Source organism: Hyperolius riggenbachi, chromosome 1 (assembly GCF_040937935.1).
Source record: "Hyperolius riggenbachi isolate aHypRig1 chromosome 1, aHypRig1.pri, whole genome shotgun sequence".
Lineage (NCBI taxonomy): Eukaryota > Metazoa > Chordata > Amphibia > Anura > Hyperoliidae > Hyperolius > Hyperolius riggenbachi.
In genome coordinates this window covers 477,083,078-477,101,599 of record NC_090646.1, presented here as the reverse complement: position 1 = coordinate 477,101,599, position 18,522 = coordinate 477,083,078, and the positions used below count along the sequence as shown (strand labels likewise).

Sequence of the window (18,522 nt, the reverse complement as noted above, 5' to 3'; positions counted from 1 at the left end):
TTACTCTCTTTGATTGCACAACCCAATTTATGACTACATGTGAGCAAGCATCTTATGACACAAAACAGCTATTGCGATGGTCCGTTGTGCCCCCACACCCACCTCTGGCAAGTCTCCAGCCTTTACGGATGGGATTGAAGCAATTTTCTCTTTCATGTTGCTTTGCAATTTGTGGAATATAATAAACAATCGTATGGTGCACGTTTCTTTGTCTTTGTGTATGGATTAAACAAGGTATTGGCCGTTGAGAAGGATGCATGACCACACTTTCATAAAGCCAGGAATCAACCAGTGTCCATCCAAAAGTTCACCCTAACTTTTCATTTAGAAATGCCAGATTAAAATAGATACAAATAATGGGAAACATATTTATTAACTCACAGGTTGGCACCAAAATTGAAAAACATAAAAAAAAAATACATAAATAAAATAATATAATAATAATACATTGTGGCATTCTCTGGAACCCATCTACAGGTAATAAAGTGCTAAAATACAATTAAATACATAAAACACACAAAAATGTTCTGTCAGAAGAAAGATCAAATGTTTTACAGAAAAGAAAAAAATAAATCTCTTTACAACAATAAGACAGCTAGCTATAGGCAATTTGAATTCTCATGCGGTGTTCCCACTGATATATGAGCCTTTATAGAGAAATTATCACCTAACAGCAGCCTTTAGCTTTGGTGTCTCACGTATGAAATATAAGTACGGGAAGCTAACCTGCAAAACCTAACCTGCATTAGAAAAATCCCTGGTAGACTTACCAGTAGTGGTATTTCTACGGGTTTTCCAGGATAGAAGAGTACACTGGGCTCTGTCCTCGTGGAAATATAAATAATAGGCTAAACATTTAAATAACTCCTCCTTCCATTGGCTCCCTCAGTAACAAGACCACCAGGGTAGAAGACTTAGATGTAGTAAGTTGTAAAGAAGGCACTACAGAACATATTTAGACACCAGAAGACAAATGATATCACTTATCACTTGATAGCACACTAAAGATGCCACTGTCCATGATAAATTTCAGAATGTAAATCTGAGTGAGGAAAGATTTTACAATGAGCAAACACTGACTAAAGTAAAATGGTAAAAAAATTGGCAATTTTATTTATGTACATTATTATCAGTACATATTCTCTTTGAAGCAGGAAGGTCCTAATTTTATGTCTTTTTTACCCTCTTGTATAGCTTACCCTTATCAGATACAGCCAGTACTTCTAATGATAACTTAATCTCCTTTTCAGCAATTCTGGTGTCTCCTCAGCTAAGAATATTTAGGTATCTTTGAAAAAAACCTCAGAACCCAAAACCTCTGCTTCTACCTGCTCTCCTTCATTCAGGGAATCGGCCTCAGCAGAATCTGGTTGCACTTCTGTCTCTTCAATGCTCTGAACCCTGGCTTCTACGAGGAAGTACTTGGCAGCGTGTGAGACCGCAGTGCGAAAAAGAATTAAAGGTGGAAAACATAACCATAAAGCCGAAGTATCAACAGAGTCTACTTCAGGATTACAATTTTGCCAAACATTCTTAGGCCAGGAATCAAAAAGCTTTACAGAGCCCAGTGCCTCATTTTCCTTTCTTTAAAGCGGACCCAAACCAAACATTTTTTTTAATTAAAAATATTTAGTTGCACCACTCTAACACATACAAAGATAAATAAACAGTCCTTCAAACCTATGAGCATTTCAGTGCATGCTTTTCAGCCTTCTCTTTTAATAACTATGGTTATACTGGGGGCATCCATTAGCAATTTCTCCATTGCCGGACACCACCTAATCCACCAGTTTGCCGGATTTTGTTCGGCAATTTGAAAGGAAGGGAGGGGTTCCTACAATAAATGTAAAATATTTTATATTTGTCATCATGAAACTGAAAAAAGGCTGCTATTTATTATTATAATTTAGAATATAGATTTTATTTCTGAAATCTTGTATTTTTAATTTGGGTCCACTTTAAGGAGACATTTGCCTTTTCTGGAAATTTGGTCTAAAAATCCCCCCCAAAAAGTAGCCACTGCACAGTCCAAAAAAAAAGAACAAATGTAACCAGAAAAAAAACTTTGCCCTCCAACATTAGACCGATTAGACTGGCATACATGTCGAGGATGAAGAGCCTCCTTAGCTCTGCTGGGCAAACCCTTTTTTGTAATCCTCAGGAGCTGGATTAGTATGCCGCCCCGTGATCAGAGCCACTGAGTGCAGAGGGCAAACAATTTTGCTTAAAGCATTACGTGCATATATCAATTTAAGTGGAATGATGGCAACCAGAGGTTGCCTTGGCCACCATAGGTTGCCTTGGCGAACATTAGTAGCAATGGCACAAATATGCATCTCTAGATTCCCGACAAGGACTACAACCCACTGAACATACTAGCAGCAGAAAAGGACTGGGAGTGCAAATGAATGCACCTGTATTGCATATTCAGAGTCAACGTTCATCCTCTCGTCCTCTGTTCCCTGCACATTGCCTAGTACATTATTCCGGACAAACATGCAATCACATAACAGGGGTGTGCGAATAACATGCCTACCTACTTCCCTCATCAAAGCGTTATGCTGCTGTCAAGCTTGGGAGGAAATGAAACACTGAATAGTAGACAGACGCAAAACCATGCCAAGCCAAGAATAGAGGCAACCGAGGCGAGAAAGCACCTTACTTATAACAATAAAAATCATCCAGGGCCACACCAGACCCCGGTTTAGCAGCGATTATAGAGGGAACACAGATCCATGCTTCCGGTTGGTCAGAAACACGACAACTGAGGGAGCCAAGGGAAGGAGAAGCTATTTACGGTAAATATTTAGTGTGTTATTTGAGTTTCTTGTGTGCTCTTTCACCGTGGCCATCCTGGAGGACGCAGGGAGAAAAATGACATACTGAATTTAATAGGTTGCTATGGATAACAGAATATTTTATCATTTTCTATACACTAGGCCCAGTTCATTTAATGCTCCAACTGCTGGAATGCACGGTACCTCTACAACTGATAAAGGTGATTAGTGTTATGACATAACTATGCTCTTTTCCAAAGGGAAGAAGAAAACATTACTACAGATGCACCTGCAACCAAATGATGAAGTGTGAATGCGCACTGCAGACTCTGCAGGTGGCAGGCACATGAGCTAACAACCCTGTTAAGAGAATGGGCTGAAAATAGGAATCATGGCACAAAAATCATGGTGATAATTTACCTTTAAAATGTTACACTTGAAGTGGAAACAGAACGGAATGTAAACATATTCATATTCTCTTTCTTCAAATAACCACGGTATAATGCAGCATTTATCACTGATGCAGGTAACTGTCCTTGCTACACTCAGCAAGAGCAAGAACTTCTGGAGAAGAGTTGGATCCTTTGTATGTGTGCATTGAAATAAGCCAAGAGGCCAGCTTTAAATACAAAGAAAAGGACAGAGACCAAAATGGGGAAGAGATGCAACCCTATTATTCGCATTTATGAACCATTTGTTTTTGTTGCTTAGCAGCAGCCAGAAGACCCTCTCCCTTCTGCTTGGCTTGGCCGTGCTCCACCCAGGGGTTCAGTTAATGTTTGTTGGGGTCCAACTTTAATGCCATTAGCCTTAAGGATGGGGAAACAAAAGGAGTAATGTTAGACTAACACGAGGGGACAAAACCTACACTCAAAACGTATTCTTTCATATCCTTACCTCATTATTTACATCAAAAAGCCCTTGTTGAATCTTCTTGTAAATTTCTTTAGCAGTGCCAATAAATGCCTATGAGGAAAAAAATAAATGAAAACGGCATTTACAGACAAAATGCAGTGTTACAAATGGTTAATGGTATGTAAAGGTGCCCATTCACGGTACAATCTCCTGATAATCCACCGTATGATCAATCAAGTATCGTTGATCTGAATTCTGGAATGATTCTTTTTGTCTGATCGGATTGTTCATCATTTTCCCATTTGTTGTTGGGCTGATTGATAGTTTCTGATCGATTGCAATGATCGGATCAGACGGTCAATCGTTCTGGAAAATGGATTATTAATGAGCATTTGAAGGCTCAATCTCACCTCCTCCACATTTGCTGCAGTTTTGGCAGAAGTTTCCATAAAAATCAATCCATGTTCTCTTGCAAATGCCTCTCCTTCTTCCTTTGAAACATCTCTTCGGCCCTCCAGGTCACTAAGAGGATGAATACAAGCAATGTTAGTATATGTAGTACAGTGTGAGGAGGTGTAGAGACAATCATACTCCTGGTATACCCTGGCTAGAACCTATCCTGTACCTCAGAACAATGCTAGTGTGGGGACAGAGTCTCCAGCCATCCCCATTTATTTTGGACCCCTTCCAATCTTCTTGGATGAAGTGAGATAATGCAAAATGCACAAGGACAGGTATGAATTCTGCTTCTAAGCCACATCCCCTAGCAGGCTATGCATAATAGATATACAGTGGCTTGCAAAAGTATTCGGCCCCCTTGAAGTTTTCTACATTTTGTCAAATTACTGCCACAAACATGAATTTTATTGCAATTCCACATGAAAGACCAATACTAAGTGGTGTACACGTGAGAAGTGGAACGAAAATCATACATACCGTAATTCCAAACATTATTTACAAATAAATAACTGCAAAGTGGGGTGTGTGTAATTATTCAGCCCCCTGAGTCAATACTTTGTAGAACCAACTTTTGCTGCAATTACAGCTGCCAGTCTTTTAGGGTATGTCTCTACCAGCTTTGCACATCCAGAGACTGAAATCCTTGCCCATTCTTCTTTGCAAAACAGCTCCAGCTCAGTCAGATTAGATGGACAGTGTTTGTGAACAGCAGTTTTCAGATCTTGCTACAGATTCTCGATTGGATTTAGATCTGGACTTTGACTGGGCCATTCTAACACATAGATATGTTTTGTTTTAAACCATTCCATTGTTGCCCTGGCTTTATGTTTAGGGTCATTGTCCTGCTGGAAGGTGAACCTCCACCCCAGTCTCAAGTCTTTTGCAGACTCCAAGAGGTTTCCTTCCAAGATTGCCCTATTTTTGGCAGTAATGTGACAAAATGTGGAAAATTTCAAGGGGGCCAAATACTTTTGCAAGCCACTGTATATCTTTGCTTCCATTACTACAAAAAAAAAAAAAAAAGTTTGCCTTCTTAAATCAGAAGATAATTGAAATAATTCAGGTTGGAGTAAGCATGTGATGTCTCCCACAATGCTTCACTGCCAAATATGCAAATCAACCTTTGCTTTCCCTGTAAGCTAGCCACACCTCCTTCCATTGCTACCAGATAGTTTGGCTGATAAAGTTTAAAAACTATAATTTATTAACCCCCTTGCCGTTACAATTCTGGCGGCAAGGGGGCAGCGCAGCACTTTTTTTTTAAAACATTTTTTTTTTTTAAATCATGTAGCGAGTCCAGGGCTTGCTACATGATAGCCGCTGACAAGCGGCATCTCCCTATCCACTCCGATCGCCTTTGGCGATCAGAGTAAGCAGGAAATCCCGTTCAGAACGGGATTTCCTGCTGGGCTTCCCCGGTCGCCATGGCGACCAGGCGGGATGACATCACCGACGTCATGGACGTCAGAGGGAATCCCGATCCACCCCTCAGCGCTGCCTGGCACTGATTGGCCAGGCTGCGCAAGGGGTCTGGAGGGGGGGGGGGGCGGCACGGCGGGTAGCGGCGGCGATCGCGTACCACACGCAGCTAGCAAAGTGCTAGCTGAGTGTAGGGAAAACATTTTTTGAAAATCGGCCCAGCGGGGCCTGAGAAATCCTCCTACGCAGGTTACCACAAATGCTAAGCTCGGGATAACCGGCAAGGAGGTTAAGAAACAAGGGATGAGTGTAATATTGGACTCATCGTCCAGGAAAACTAAAGAAAAGAGAAAAAAAAAAATGGTAGTTGTTTGGCTGTCCAGCTGATATTTTGGCGTTAGCAGATTGAGTCACACACATGTAATTCAATAGGAATCCATTACAGGATATTAAAGAGAACCTGAACTGAAAATGTAAAGTCAGAATAAACAAACACTTCATACTTATCTACCGTGTAGTCTACTTATCAATCTCTTTCTCCTCGCCTGCGTCCTGTTTGTCCACTGTGATCAAAGGAGTTCTCTGTCCTCTATTTTGAAAATTACCATTACCCCATAACAGCTTCCTGGTGAGCACACTGTTAAACTGTAATATCGCCCACTTGAGCCATAGGGAAACATGGACATTACCTTGCACATCCAGTTGTAACTGACAGCAGCTGATGTATACAGTGGGTTGCAAAAATATTCGGCCCCCTTGAAGTTTTCCACATTTTGTCATATTACTGCCACAAACATGTATCAATTTTATTGGAATTCCACATGAAAGACCAACACAAAGTGGTGTACACCTGAGAAGTGGAACGAAAATCATACATGATTCCAAACATTTTTTACAAATAAATATTGCAAAGAGGTGTGTGCATAACTATTCGGCCCCCTTTGATCTGAGTGCAGTCAGTTGCCTATAGACATTGCCTGATGAGCGCTAATGACTAAATAGAGTGCACCTGTGTGTAATCTAATGTCAGTACAAATACAGCTGCTCTGTGAGTGCCTCAGAGGTTGTCTAAGAGAATATTGGGAGCAACAACACCGTGAAGTCGAAAGAACACACCAGACTGGTCAGGGATCAAGTTATTGAGAAATTTAAAGCAGGCTTAGGCTACAAAAAGATTTCCAAAGACTTGAACATCCCACAGAGCACTGTTCAAGAGATCATTCAGAAATGGAAGGAGTATGGCACAACTGTACACCTACCAAGACAAGGCCAACCACCTAAACTCACAGGCCGAACAAGGAGAGCGATGATCAGAAATGCAGTCAAGAGGCCCATGGTGACTCTGGACGAGCTGCAGAGATCTACAGCTCAGGTGGGAGACTCTGTCCATAGGACAACTATTAGTCATGCACTGTAGATGGCCTTTATGGAAGAGTGGCAAGAAGAAAGGCATTGTTAACAGAAAACATAAGAAGTCCCGTTTGCGGTTTGCCACAAGCCATGTGGGGGACACAGCAACCATGTGGAAGAAGGTGCTCTGGTCAGATGAGACCAAAATGGAACTTTTTGGCCAAAATGCAAAACGCTATGTGTGGCAGAAAACTAACACTGCACATCACTCTGAACACACCATCCCCATTGTCAAATATGGTGGTGGCAGCATCATGCTCGGAAAGGGGGGGGGGGGGGGGGCATCTCTTCAGCGGGGACAGGGAAGCTGGTCAGAGTTGATGGGAAGATGGATGGAGCCAAATACAGGGCAAACTTGGAAGAAAACCTCTTGGAGACTGCAAAAGACTTGACTGGGGCGGAGGTTCACCTTCCAGCAGGACAATGACCCTAAACATAAAGCCAGGGCAACAATGGAATGGTTTAAAACAAAACATATCTATGTTATCTATGTGTTAGAATGGCCCAGCCAAAGTCCAGATCTAAATCCAATCGAGAATCTGTGGCAAGATCTGAAAACTGCTGTTCACAAACGCTGTCCATCTAATCTGACTGAGCTGGAGCTGTTTTGCAAAGAAGAATGGGCAAGGATTTCAGTCTCTAGATGTGCAAAGCTGGTAGAGACATACCCTAAAAGACTGGCAGCTGTAATTGCAGCAAAAGGTGGTTCTACAAAGTATTGACTCAGGGGGCCGAATAATTACACACACCCCACTTTGTAGTTATTTATTTGTAAAAAATGTTTGGAATGATGTATTTTTGATCCACGTCTCACGTGTACACCACTTTGTATCCGTCTTTCATGTGGAATTCCAATAAAATTGATGCATATTTGTGGCAGTAATGTGACAAAATGTGGAAAACTTCAAGGGGGCCGAATACTTTTGCAAGCCACTGTAACTGACAGCAACTGGTATATTTCAGTTCTGACAAAATAGTCAGAATTGGAAGGGATCGCTGTAAAAAGAAAATGGTGAGCTTCTGAGAGGAACTGACAGTGAGGTAAACATGTAATATTCATATGCAGCTACATCATGTGTTTATTTTAAATAATTTTACTCAGTTCAGGTTCCCTTTAAAGGTGGCCACACATTACAATTTTTCTGTCTGATTTTACCCCAAGGCTTAATATACTGTATGTACCTCTCCAGGATCCTGCGCAGGCGCAGTAGCAGCTCTTAGTTTGGGCTAGGTGGAAATAGCCAAGCCTGATCGTATCTGCTCTACTGCACAGGCGCAAAAGGACTCGCGCCTGAGCAGTAAAGCGGATCGATCAGGTTCGGCTATTTCCGCCTTAACCCGAATGAAGAGTGGCTAGTGTGCCTGCGGAGGATTGTAGTAGGTAAATATTTACCTCGCAGCACTTCAGGGGACCCTAGCACTTGAACGGAGGGACTGCGGAGGACAGGGAAAGCCTCATTAGGATCCAGAGGCCCCTGCTGCTCCCCCAACTCCCTGCACGCTGGATGAGAGAATAAGATTATGAAAGTGAAAGTGGGCCAGTGTGGACCACAGAAGCGGCAGCTACCTGATCCACTCAGCCCCCCGGATCAGGTAGCCTTCTTTATTTTTTGAGACCACCTCGGGCTCTCTTTAAAAAGTACTCAAGAGGACACTGTACTTTTTAAATATATTGATTAAATGTTATGTTTTAGCCTTCATTGCAGGCAACATGTAGGTAAATGCACAACAACTTTACCAAGAAATGTATAGTGTGTGATGGATTAAAAATGTAGTCAACCAGAATAAATTGTATATAAACTATTTATTACACACCAGACAACAAAAGGGATGCAATTATGAAAGTGTGTGTTTGTGTTTTGAAACGATGGAAAGTGTATGTTATGTTGTGTGAAAAGAAAAAAAAATAATAATATATTTTGTGTTTGTCTGCCACCAAGAGAGGGGTGGGAAATAGATGGTTTTCAGAGGTTAAGTGTGTTTGTGTATGCTGTGAATTTTATGAAGATAGTCCAATCTATGCATATTGTACATTGTCTCGGATGCTGTAGGTGTACTTTATTTTTTTAATATTAAAACATAATAAAGCATTTATAGATGCTTGTAAGGATATAGCAAGGGTTAGATGTATCAACAGGCGTTTGGTTCCCTTCTGTTTAGCCCGGGCAAACGTCAGCGATACATCTAACTTGCTCTATTTCCCATGAGGTGTTTGTAAGTGGTTTTAATCGGTTTAGAATGTACGCAATGGACTTTTAATACTACTGATTTTTTTTCTTTGGTATGATATATGCATGTATTAAGTCAAACACCTCTTTTGAGCTCCGACAAGGTCCCTGAATTTGCCTCAACTTCTTGTTATGAAAAGAAGCCATGTTACGCCTCCTTCTCCAGTCTGGGTGCATTATAATCTGTTCACGGGCATTAGGTGTTGATGCCATCCTGCGAATCCATTCTCCCTTGCTACTACCTTTTAGAGATAAACAGCCATGTGTGGAGACGGAGTCAAGGAGTCGGAGCAATTTTGGGTACCTGGAGTCGGAGAGTTCATAAAATCAGGAGTCTGAGTTGGATGATTTTTGTACCGACTTCACAGCCCTGCTGTTATGTGCCGTCAGTCACTAAGTTTCTATGTGGCAGGGAACTTTGTTTCATTTTTGCAATATGAAAACCCATTTATGCAGTATGAACCTTAAATGCCCATTCTTATGACAAGCAGGTAAACTGGACTAGGACTCTAAACAACAGGAGAGACATCTATTCTACGAACAATTGATTAACCCTCTGCACTCAAACTCTTACAAAAAGCTGGAACTCTAGTAATGATACAAATAACTTACATGACATTTGCATTTGGTTGCATTAACTTGCATTCAATTTGCACTAAGAGAGTATGCTTGCTTCCAAAATGGTTTGCAGGCAAAGGTTGAGGAACCTCCAAGTCGAAAGGGTCCTTGTTTGTTTGCTTGCTGACTGGGCTGGGTAGAGTGGGGACCCTTTTAACTTGGAGGGTTAATTATTGTTCGTATGTAAATTGACCATTCCCCTCAGCACCTCTTCTAAAATGAATCTGAGATAAAACACTACTTCTCTTGCTTGTGTAGACATATGTCCAAGGGGAAAAAAAACAACAACATGCATATAAAATTGTAATAGAATACACCTACAAACATTATTAAGTATAAATAGTACATACTTACCTCGCTGTCAGTTCCTCTCAGAAGCTCACCATTCTTCTAACAACAATCCCCTCCAGTTCTGACAAGCTTTTGTCGGAACTGAAATATATCAGTTGCTGTCAGTTATAACTGAAAGGACAGCTGATGTGCAAGGTAATGTCCATGTTTCCCTATAGCTTAAGTGGGGGATGTTACAGTTTAACAGTGTGCTGACCTGGAAGCTGTTACAGGGTAATTGCCATTTATAAAATGGAGGAGGACAGAGAATTAATTTGATCACAGTGGACAAACAGGACGCAGGAGAGGAGAAAAAGATTGAGGAGAAGACTGCACGGGAGGTTAGTATGACGTGTGGATGTTTATTTTGGCTTTTCATTTTTAGTTCAGGTTTGCTTTAAGTGTTTTTTCAATAGTTGTCCTTTAAAGGGGACACTATGATTACAAAGATAGATACTGGTAGATAGATAGATAAAATTGGTCCCAGGTTAAATGCGGTAAAATAGCTGTTACGCACAGTGGATATTATAATCTGTGAAAAGACAAAGGAGAAATTGGCTCTGCATACAAAAGATTATATTTTATTAGTTCAAAATACTAGGAAAATAGCTTAAATGAAAAAAAACAAAATATTTATTTTATTACAATCTACCAACTCAAACTCATACAGATAAGTTGTATAGGTTTTTTTCTTTCTGAGTGCTTTCTTAAACAAAGAGACTTTAAGAATCCCCCATGATGAGATGAGCTAATACAAAACCTGTCAGTAAGAGGTTCAGAACTGTTATAATACATATTGTGAGCGACAACGATACAGGAAGCACGGTAACACATTTATGGTGCGTTTAATTTGGGATAAAAGTACGTACGTGAACCTATGTATTTAAAATGTTACAGTTTTCCCTCATAGTGCCCCTTTAAGTGAAGACAGTAAGATACATTTGGGCACAACAGTCATCAATGTAAATGAAAAATGTATAAGAATACAAAAATTGTGTACAATGAAAATGGTTGTAGCAAATTAAATAGGGTATGCCTGAGTTAAAAACGCAGGGAATGTTTTATTCAATATCGTAACTTGTTCTTAAAACCTTATCCTTCTTTTGCACTGCCCATATAGACTATATGAATATATTCAGACTGAAAAAGAAAAGTCAGTCACTGTACAGCATTTTAAATGCGTGAAGATAACAATATAAATCTTACCTTTTGTTTCCAATTAAAATGATCACCATATTGCTACTGGAATGTTGTCGAGCATCTTCTAACCATGATGTTAGATGGCTAAAGGTTTCTCGTCTGGAAGGCAAAGAACTTTGGTAAATTCATTATACCACTCAGATGCGCTTCTCCTGGTTCCTTTTAATAATATTACCCATAAATAATTTCCATATACTGTATATAGAACATTTTTAAGGTGACATAACCAGGAAGTGAATTTTGCATGCACGAGTCTTAGCTGTTGCCCAGCTTTTATCAGTAATTCTAACATTTTATGGAAGTTTAAAAAAAAAAAAAAAAAAATTCATTTGGCTGGGTGCTCTATCACATGTCTGTACCCGAGAATTTACCTAATGTGATACATGCTGGGACAGTTACATCAGCAGAGCATTCAGTAGGCTGTTTATTTTTTGCCTGATCTGATTAATTTCTCAACTGGAAATAGGATTATAGTGAAAATTGGGTGGTGTGTACAAGGCCATAATTATGCATAGGACAGAACCAAAATGGGGGATTCTCAAGGTTTTCTTTACTTTCAAAGGCACTTCATTCAGGATACTTTTCAAACAAGTGGGGTGGCAGCCGGCATCTTTGTATATATCCTTTCCAGGAGTGCTTTCGTGAATAAATGATGAATCCCCCCTGAGGAAATGGGCTAATCAAAAACCTGTCAGTTCTGTTACATTTCTATGAACTACTGTAAGTGACAGCAACATATGAGAAAAGTAATTTATGGCTCATTTTAATCTGGAAGAAGCTTACTTATCTGTATGTGCTTACATGTATTTTAAATTTGACACTATTAAACAATAGTGGTCCTTTCATGGGAGAACAGTGCTATACACGTGTTAAAACGTCATCATACATCATCACATACAAAGGCCAAGTAACGAAAAATCTGGCATAGATAAATTACCTATTGCAGCATTCGAGCGACCCATTTTCAAACTATATAAACTACTGCAGCATTTTCAAGCTGCATGAATTTGCAAAAAAATTGTGTACGTTTTGCAGATTCAGGATTATTTGCATCTCATTGACCATCTCTACTAGTGATGGTCATCTCTAGAACTCATGGAGAAGCATGTGATCAATTTGGTCAGGTGATAAATATGCAAGTCACTGATTTGCTAGTAATGATCATGTGCTAAAGCAGGATGTGATCATAGCAAATCAGAGCTTTACAAATCTGCAGCTGATCAAGCACTCCTACACATGACCATCACAAATCTCTGCTGATTAAGAGTTCTGAAATATGCTTTCAGTGAAAATAATGGAAAGCCCATTTTTCAGTCTATTTTAAAACTATAGCTTCCTGTCCTAATTACCTACTCTGCTCCTAAGCATGTCAGAGTCACATCCTGCAAGCTCTATGCTTAAAGCACACCTGACATGAAGGGAATATGGAGGCTGCCAAATTTATTTCCTTTTAAGCAATACAAATTGCCTGGCTGTCCTGCTAATCATCTGCCTCTAATGCTGGGCATACACGGATCGATCCAGCAGCAGATTAGCCGCCAGATTGACCCCCGCCGCGTCCCCGCGGATCGATTCCCGCTCGTCCCCGCCGGCACTTTTGCTATTGTCCGTCTGCGGGGATCGAGCGCGGAATTGATCCCCGCGGTGATCAGACACGTCGGATATTATGAATCGAGCTATCAGGCTCGATTGATAATCCTCCCCTCGACGCAGTGTATGCTCAGCATTATGCTGGGTACACACTGGGATTTTCTGGCCGATTTACTGTCAGATCGATTATTTACAACACGTCCGATCTGATTTCCAATCGATTTCCGAGCGATTTCCGTTAACTTTAACCTCTTGACGACCAGCTAACGCCGATTGGCGTAAACTGGTCGTCTGCGGGTTTCCATGGAAACCTTTCCATGTCCGTTCATGGAGGGTGTCTCCATGAACAGCCGGAAAGCCGCCGATCGCGGCTCGCCGGCAAAATGTAAACACGCGGGGAAGAAATCCCCGCTGTTTACATCATACGGCGCTGCTGCGCAGCAGCGCCGTAAGGCAGGTCGGCGATCCCCGGCCTCTGATTGGCAGGGGATCGCCGGCCTATGATAGGCTGAAGCCTATCCTTCAATGCGCAGGACGGATATCCGTCCTGCGCAGCTCACAGGGGGAGGGAGAGGGACGGAGCGCAGAGAACGCTGCGGAGGGGGGCTTTGAAGAGCCCCCCCACAAAGCGCAGCAAGCCGGCGAGTGGTGTGTGATTCAGAGACTGCTGATGCATAATCAGCACAATGTCAGGCAACTGGTGTTGTTTAACAGGAAATATGGCAGCCTCCATATCCCTCTTACTTCTGTTGTCCTTTAACTGTATGAGGACATTTCAGGCACAGCCTATTAATAGACATTTTTCCATCATTGTCTGTATGATAGCAATGGCCAAGTGATCAAGATAAGCAATGACCATTTTTTTCTCTACAGTTCTGCTTCAAAATCAAAATTATATTACGGCATTCCAGGAAACTTAGGGATTAGTACTAAAGATACCTTGTAGTATATTTTACATCTGGTTCACTTTAAGTGAAAGCTATACATGAACACCTAGCATATGCACGTCCTCTTGATTTTGATTGGTCCGGGTTCCAAGCTACATACAATATGCACCTGCTTGACCATCTCTTTACATGAAGAATGGGACTCAGAAAGGGGCTAATGCCGAGATCTCGTACCTGGTGATATCGTATACGAGGAGCGCCCCTGCAGCACCTCTGTAATATGACCTGGTTATAGATCGAAAGCTCTCTTGTCCAGCCTGATAAAAGGGATATAAGAATGCAGAGTGAGGGGCTATATTAATAATTAAATTAGCACATGCACCAGCTTGTTTTAAAAATGTAAAGAACACCAATAACCAGTATACTGAAAAACCATCACCTACTTATGCCAACCCTACAACAACTGGAAACTGCTTCCAGCTCATCACATAAGCTCATCACTTTGTGAAAGGAAACCTGATGTGAGGAATAGGAAAGGTGTCTTTGCTGAACTTAAACATGCACCTTTTCTGGCTATTGTGCTGATCCTCTGCCTTTAGTACTTTCTGAATAACTCACCCCTTATAAGCACTATAGAAAGGCAGACATTGGAGCTGCTGCACATTATACCACTACTATGCAGGCTACAGAATGGTTTGTGACTCGGGTAAAGGCATCCTTGATAGGAATATGACACTTGTATGGAGTGGACACCGCTACATCCCACCAAAATCCACGACAGTGCACGACCTGGTTAGCAAGTCCAAAAGTCACAAGAAGGAGAAATGGTCCGCACTTGTCAGTGAAGATTTCCTTTATTAATGGACATATCCAAGAACATCTAGGGCAAACATCACATAGCTGACATGTTTCGGACTAACCGTCCTTAATCATAGCTAACAAACAAATGACCATCTAGACATATATGTAGGAGTATGTGTGTAGGATGCCCGCCCATGATCCCGCCCTGCCGGGGAGGAGTCATTTTGGGCTTGAATGCAAAATTAAAACACATATACAAATATACAAGAATAAAAATGCATAAAATGCAGAATAAAAACAGTGAACGGCGTTCTCAAATGCTGGCCTATAAGGACTAATTCTACAAAGTCAAAAACAATTTCTCATAAAAATAGAGATAAGAATTAAGTAATAGTGGCAAGGTCCCATCTGGCATTTAAACCATATGGAGTTCTAGTATTTAATTCGAAAATCCACATGGCTTCCCTTCGCAATAATCTTTTATGTAGATCTCCACCTCTATAAGATGGAGTGACTCTCTCGATACCACAAAAAGAAAAGCTAGTCATATCTCCCCCATGGACCTCTCGGAAATGTTTCGCCACATTGCTGATTTTTGGAGGTATGCCAGCCCGCACCCAGATAGTGTTCCGCTATCCTCTCTCTCAAGGGCCGGATAGTGCACCCCACATATTGCAGGGAACATATCCCACAAGTAATGAGGTACACAACATGTTTAGTGCCCATGCTTTCTAGTCAAATGGTTACCGGGTTATGTTTAGTGCCCATGCTTTCACCACAAGACAGAAGGCTCAATAGTTTCTGCTGGAAATCCATAGTGGGATCGGTCTTCAAGACCATGTAAGTATCACTATCCCCCAGCTGTCTAAGAGCCTCATTTCTGTACATATCACTGTCGAGAACGACCACCGAGGAGGAAAACGCGGAGGGCAGGTGTAAGAAACCACAATAAGCACACTGTACCCTCTCATAATGGTGAATTATTGAACAATGTTGTCAATTTGTCCAAATATGTTTTAAGTGATGCAGAAATAAAAATCCTTTCCAAAGGTTTGTCATTTGCACCTACTTGTAATTTAAACGTTTTTGAGACTCTCCTGGATGTAAAAAAATTTGTTAGGTCACTCTTATTAAAGAAACATTTTGACCAAGGAGTTAACACCCCACAGGTCAGATCTCCTTTGCAGACTTTTGACATACCCAATATTGGGGACTTCAGTGATACCCGTGCTAGGTGGACATTGGACGCTTTGTCGTCTGATAGCACGGGTATAGTAACCCTAAATGATGCCCACTATGGATTTCCAGCAGAAACTATTGAGCCTTCTGTCTTGTGGTGAAAGCATGGGCATTTTAGATCACAAGATGATGGACTATTTGGGGGTAAAATCCCCTGTTGTGCCCATCTTTCACCACTTGCCTAAAATTCATAAGTCGGGCTCCCCTCCTGAGGGGAGGCCCATTGTGGCAGGCATCGGTTCACTAGGGGAACGTCTGGGTTGTTGGGTGGATTCCTTGTTACAGCCCCTAGTCAAACGGTTACCGGGTTATGTAAAGGACACCAAACACTTGTTAGCTAGTTTGGAAGCATTCCAGTGGCAAGAAAAACACTCATGGATTACCATAGATGTTAAATCTTTGTATTCCTGCATTCCCCATAACTTGGCGCTACAAGCATTGGATTTTCACCTTACCCGCTACTCAGACTATTCAGCTGACCTCTGTATGTTCATCTTGATGGCCGTCGAGTACCTCCTGGCCCACAACTATTTCATGTTTGACGGCAGGTTCTTCCTCCAGAGGCGCGGTGCCTCCATGGGCGCTAAATTCTCACCATCCCTTGCCAATCTCTACATGGGGTGGTGGGAGGAGCGCTATGTCTTTGGAGGAACCTGCCGTCTGCTGGATGACGTTGTGTGGTACGGGAGGTACATTGACGACCTGTTACTCATTTGGAGTGGTGACACTTCGGGGGTAAGATCTCTGGTTGATTACTTTGATAGTAACAACCAGAACCTCCAGTTCACCCATTCTGCCAGTAAAGAGTCCATTAGCTATCTAGATCTCACTCTGAGGGGCGATCCCAGTCGGGGCATTATTGTAACCTCCACCTATAGGAAACCATGTAGTGGCAACACTCTTTTGAGGGCAGATAGTTGCCATCCCGGTCATACCATACGCGGTATACCTGTGGGCGAGTTCGTAAGGGCTAAGCGAAATTGCTCTGACCCATGCGAATTAAAGCAAGAACTGGATATGGTAGAGGCTCGCCTTAAGGCGAGGGGGTATCCAGGTTGGTGTATCAAGCGGGGTAGAACTAGGGTAACTAGAAGGTCCAGAATGGACCTCGTAAATCCGCCAGAACCCCGCCAACAAGAACCCCCTAGACCAACCTTTGTGACCATGTACTCATCCGAATATAAGAAAGTTATTGATATTATCACCAGGTATCTTCCAGTCCTGCAGGCGGATGGCGGTCTCATGCCAGTATTGAAAGATGGTGTTAGGTTCTCAAGCAGAAGAGCCCCAACTTTGGGACAGGTCTTGTCCCCTAGTTTATTCAATTCCAGGCCAGTAGATAAGAATTGGTTGTCGACTGTTGGTTCTCACAAGTGTGGCATCTCGACCTGCAAATATTGCCGAGTACACAGCAAAACCAAGGTTGCTGTCTCTCTCTCAGTGGGCCGCAGCTTTAACATTAAACAATTTATTAATTGCGGCACTAAACATGTTGTGTACCTCATTACTTGCGGGATATGTTCCCTGCAATATGTGGGGTGCACTATCCGGCCCTTGAGAGAGAGGATAGCGGAACACTATCTGGGTGCGGGCTGGCATACCTCCAAAAATCAGCAATGTGGCGAAACATTTCCGAGAGGTCCATGGGGGAGATATGACTAGCTTTTCTTTTTGTGGTATCGAGAGAGTCACTCCATCTTATAGAGGTGGAGATCTACATAAAAGATTATTGCGAAGGGAAGCCATGTGGATTTTCGAATTAAATACTAGAACTCCATATGGTTTAAATGCCAGATGGGACCTTGCCACTATTACTTAATTCTTATCTCTATTTTTATGAGAAATTGTTTTTGACTTTGTAGAATTAGTCCTTATAGGCCAGCATTTGAGAACGCTGTTCACTGTTTTTATTCTGCATTTTATGCATTTTTATTCTTGTATATTTGTATATGTGTTTTAATTTTGCATTCAAGCCCAAATTGACTCCTCCCCGGCAGGGCGGGATCATGGGCGGGCATCCTACACACATACTCCTACATATATGTCTAGATGGTCATTTGTTTGTTAGCTATGATTAAGGACGGTTAGTCCGAAACATGTCAGCTATGTGATGTTTGCCCTGGATGTTCTTGGATATGTCCATTAATAAAGGAAATCTTCACTGACAAGTGCGGACCATTTCTCCTTCTTGATAGGAATATACAGTTTTAGAAAAGTGTAATGCAGATTGCAAGGCAACGAGTTTTTTGTATAATTAGTTACAGATATTGGTTAATTTTAAACTTGAAGGTAACTGAGCTAGATTGTAGTAGACACAGAAACAAGAAAATTATATTAACTCTAATAGCACTGCTTATACAACAGGATTTTTTAAGAGAAAGACAGTCCGTTAATCTCACCGTGTCCCATATCTGTAACTTTATCGGCTTCCCATCTATATTTATCATTCTTGCACCAAACTCAACCCCTGAAAGGGAAAACAAACAAAAACACAAACACCATTACTGTAACTGTTTTAGTATGGTTAACAGGATTACTTGAAGTAAGTTTACAAGAAGCCAGACAGGTGACTCGGGGTGTCTGCAGACCAATACAGTGCAAGTCCACACATAGCAAACATTATAGATACAAGAAAACAAAAATTAACAAGCCAGATGACTGCAATGCAAGCCAGCAAAAATCAGTCACATCCATTCATAATTCATAATG

The 18,522-nt window shown here is 41.5% G+C and overlaps 1 protein-coding gene across 1 annotated transcript in view; it reads right to left on the bottom strand.

The window, feature by feature from the left end:
* Window positions 1-340: 340 nt before the first annotated feature.
* Window positions 341-18,522, bottom strand: part of RAB2B (RAB2B, member RAS oncogene family) — a 32,222-nt gene continuing 14,040 nt past the window's right edge. Inside the window, exons 3-8 of the mRNA XM_068241416.1 lie at window positions 18,213-18,280; window positions 14,008-14,090; window positions 11,303-11,395; window positions 4,043-4,154; window positions 3,675-3,743; window positions 341-3,586 (exon numbers count right to left, since the gene is read on the bottom strand). Coding sequence (XP_068097517.1) covers window positions 3,485-3,586; window positions 3,675-3,743; window positions 4,043-4,154; window positions 11,303-11,395; window positions 14,008-14,090; window positions 18,213-18,280 — 527 coding nt within the window. The 3' untranslated portion in view covers window positions 341-3,484. The remainder of the gene's footprint in view (window positions 3,587-3,674; window positions 3,744-4,042; window positions 4,155-11,302; window positions 11,396-14,007; window positions 14,091-18,212; window positions 18,281-18,522) is intronic.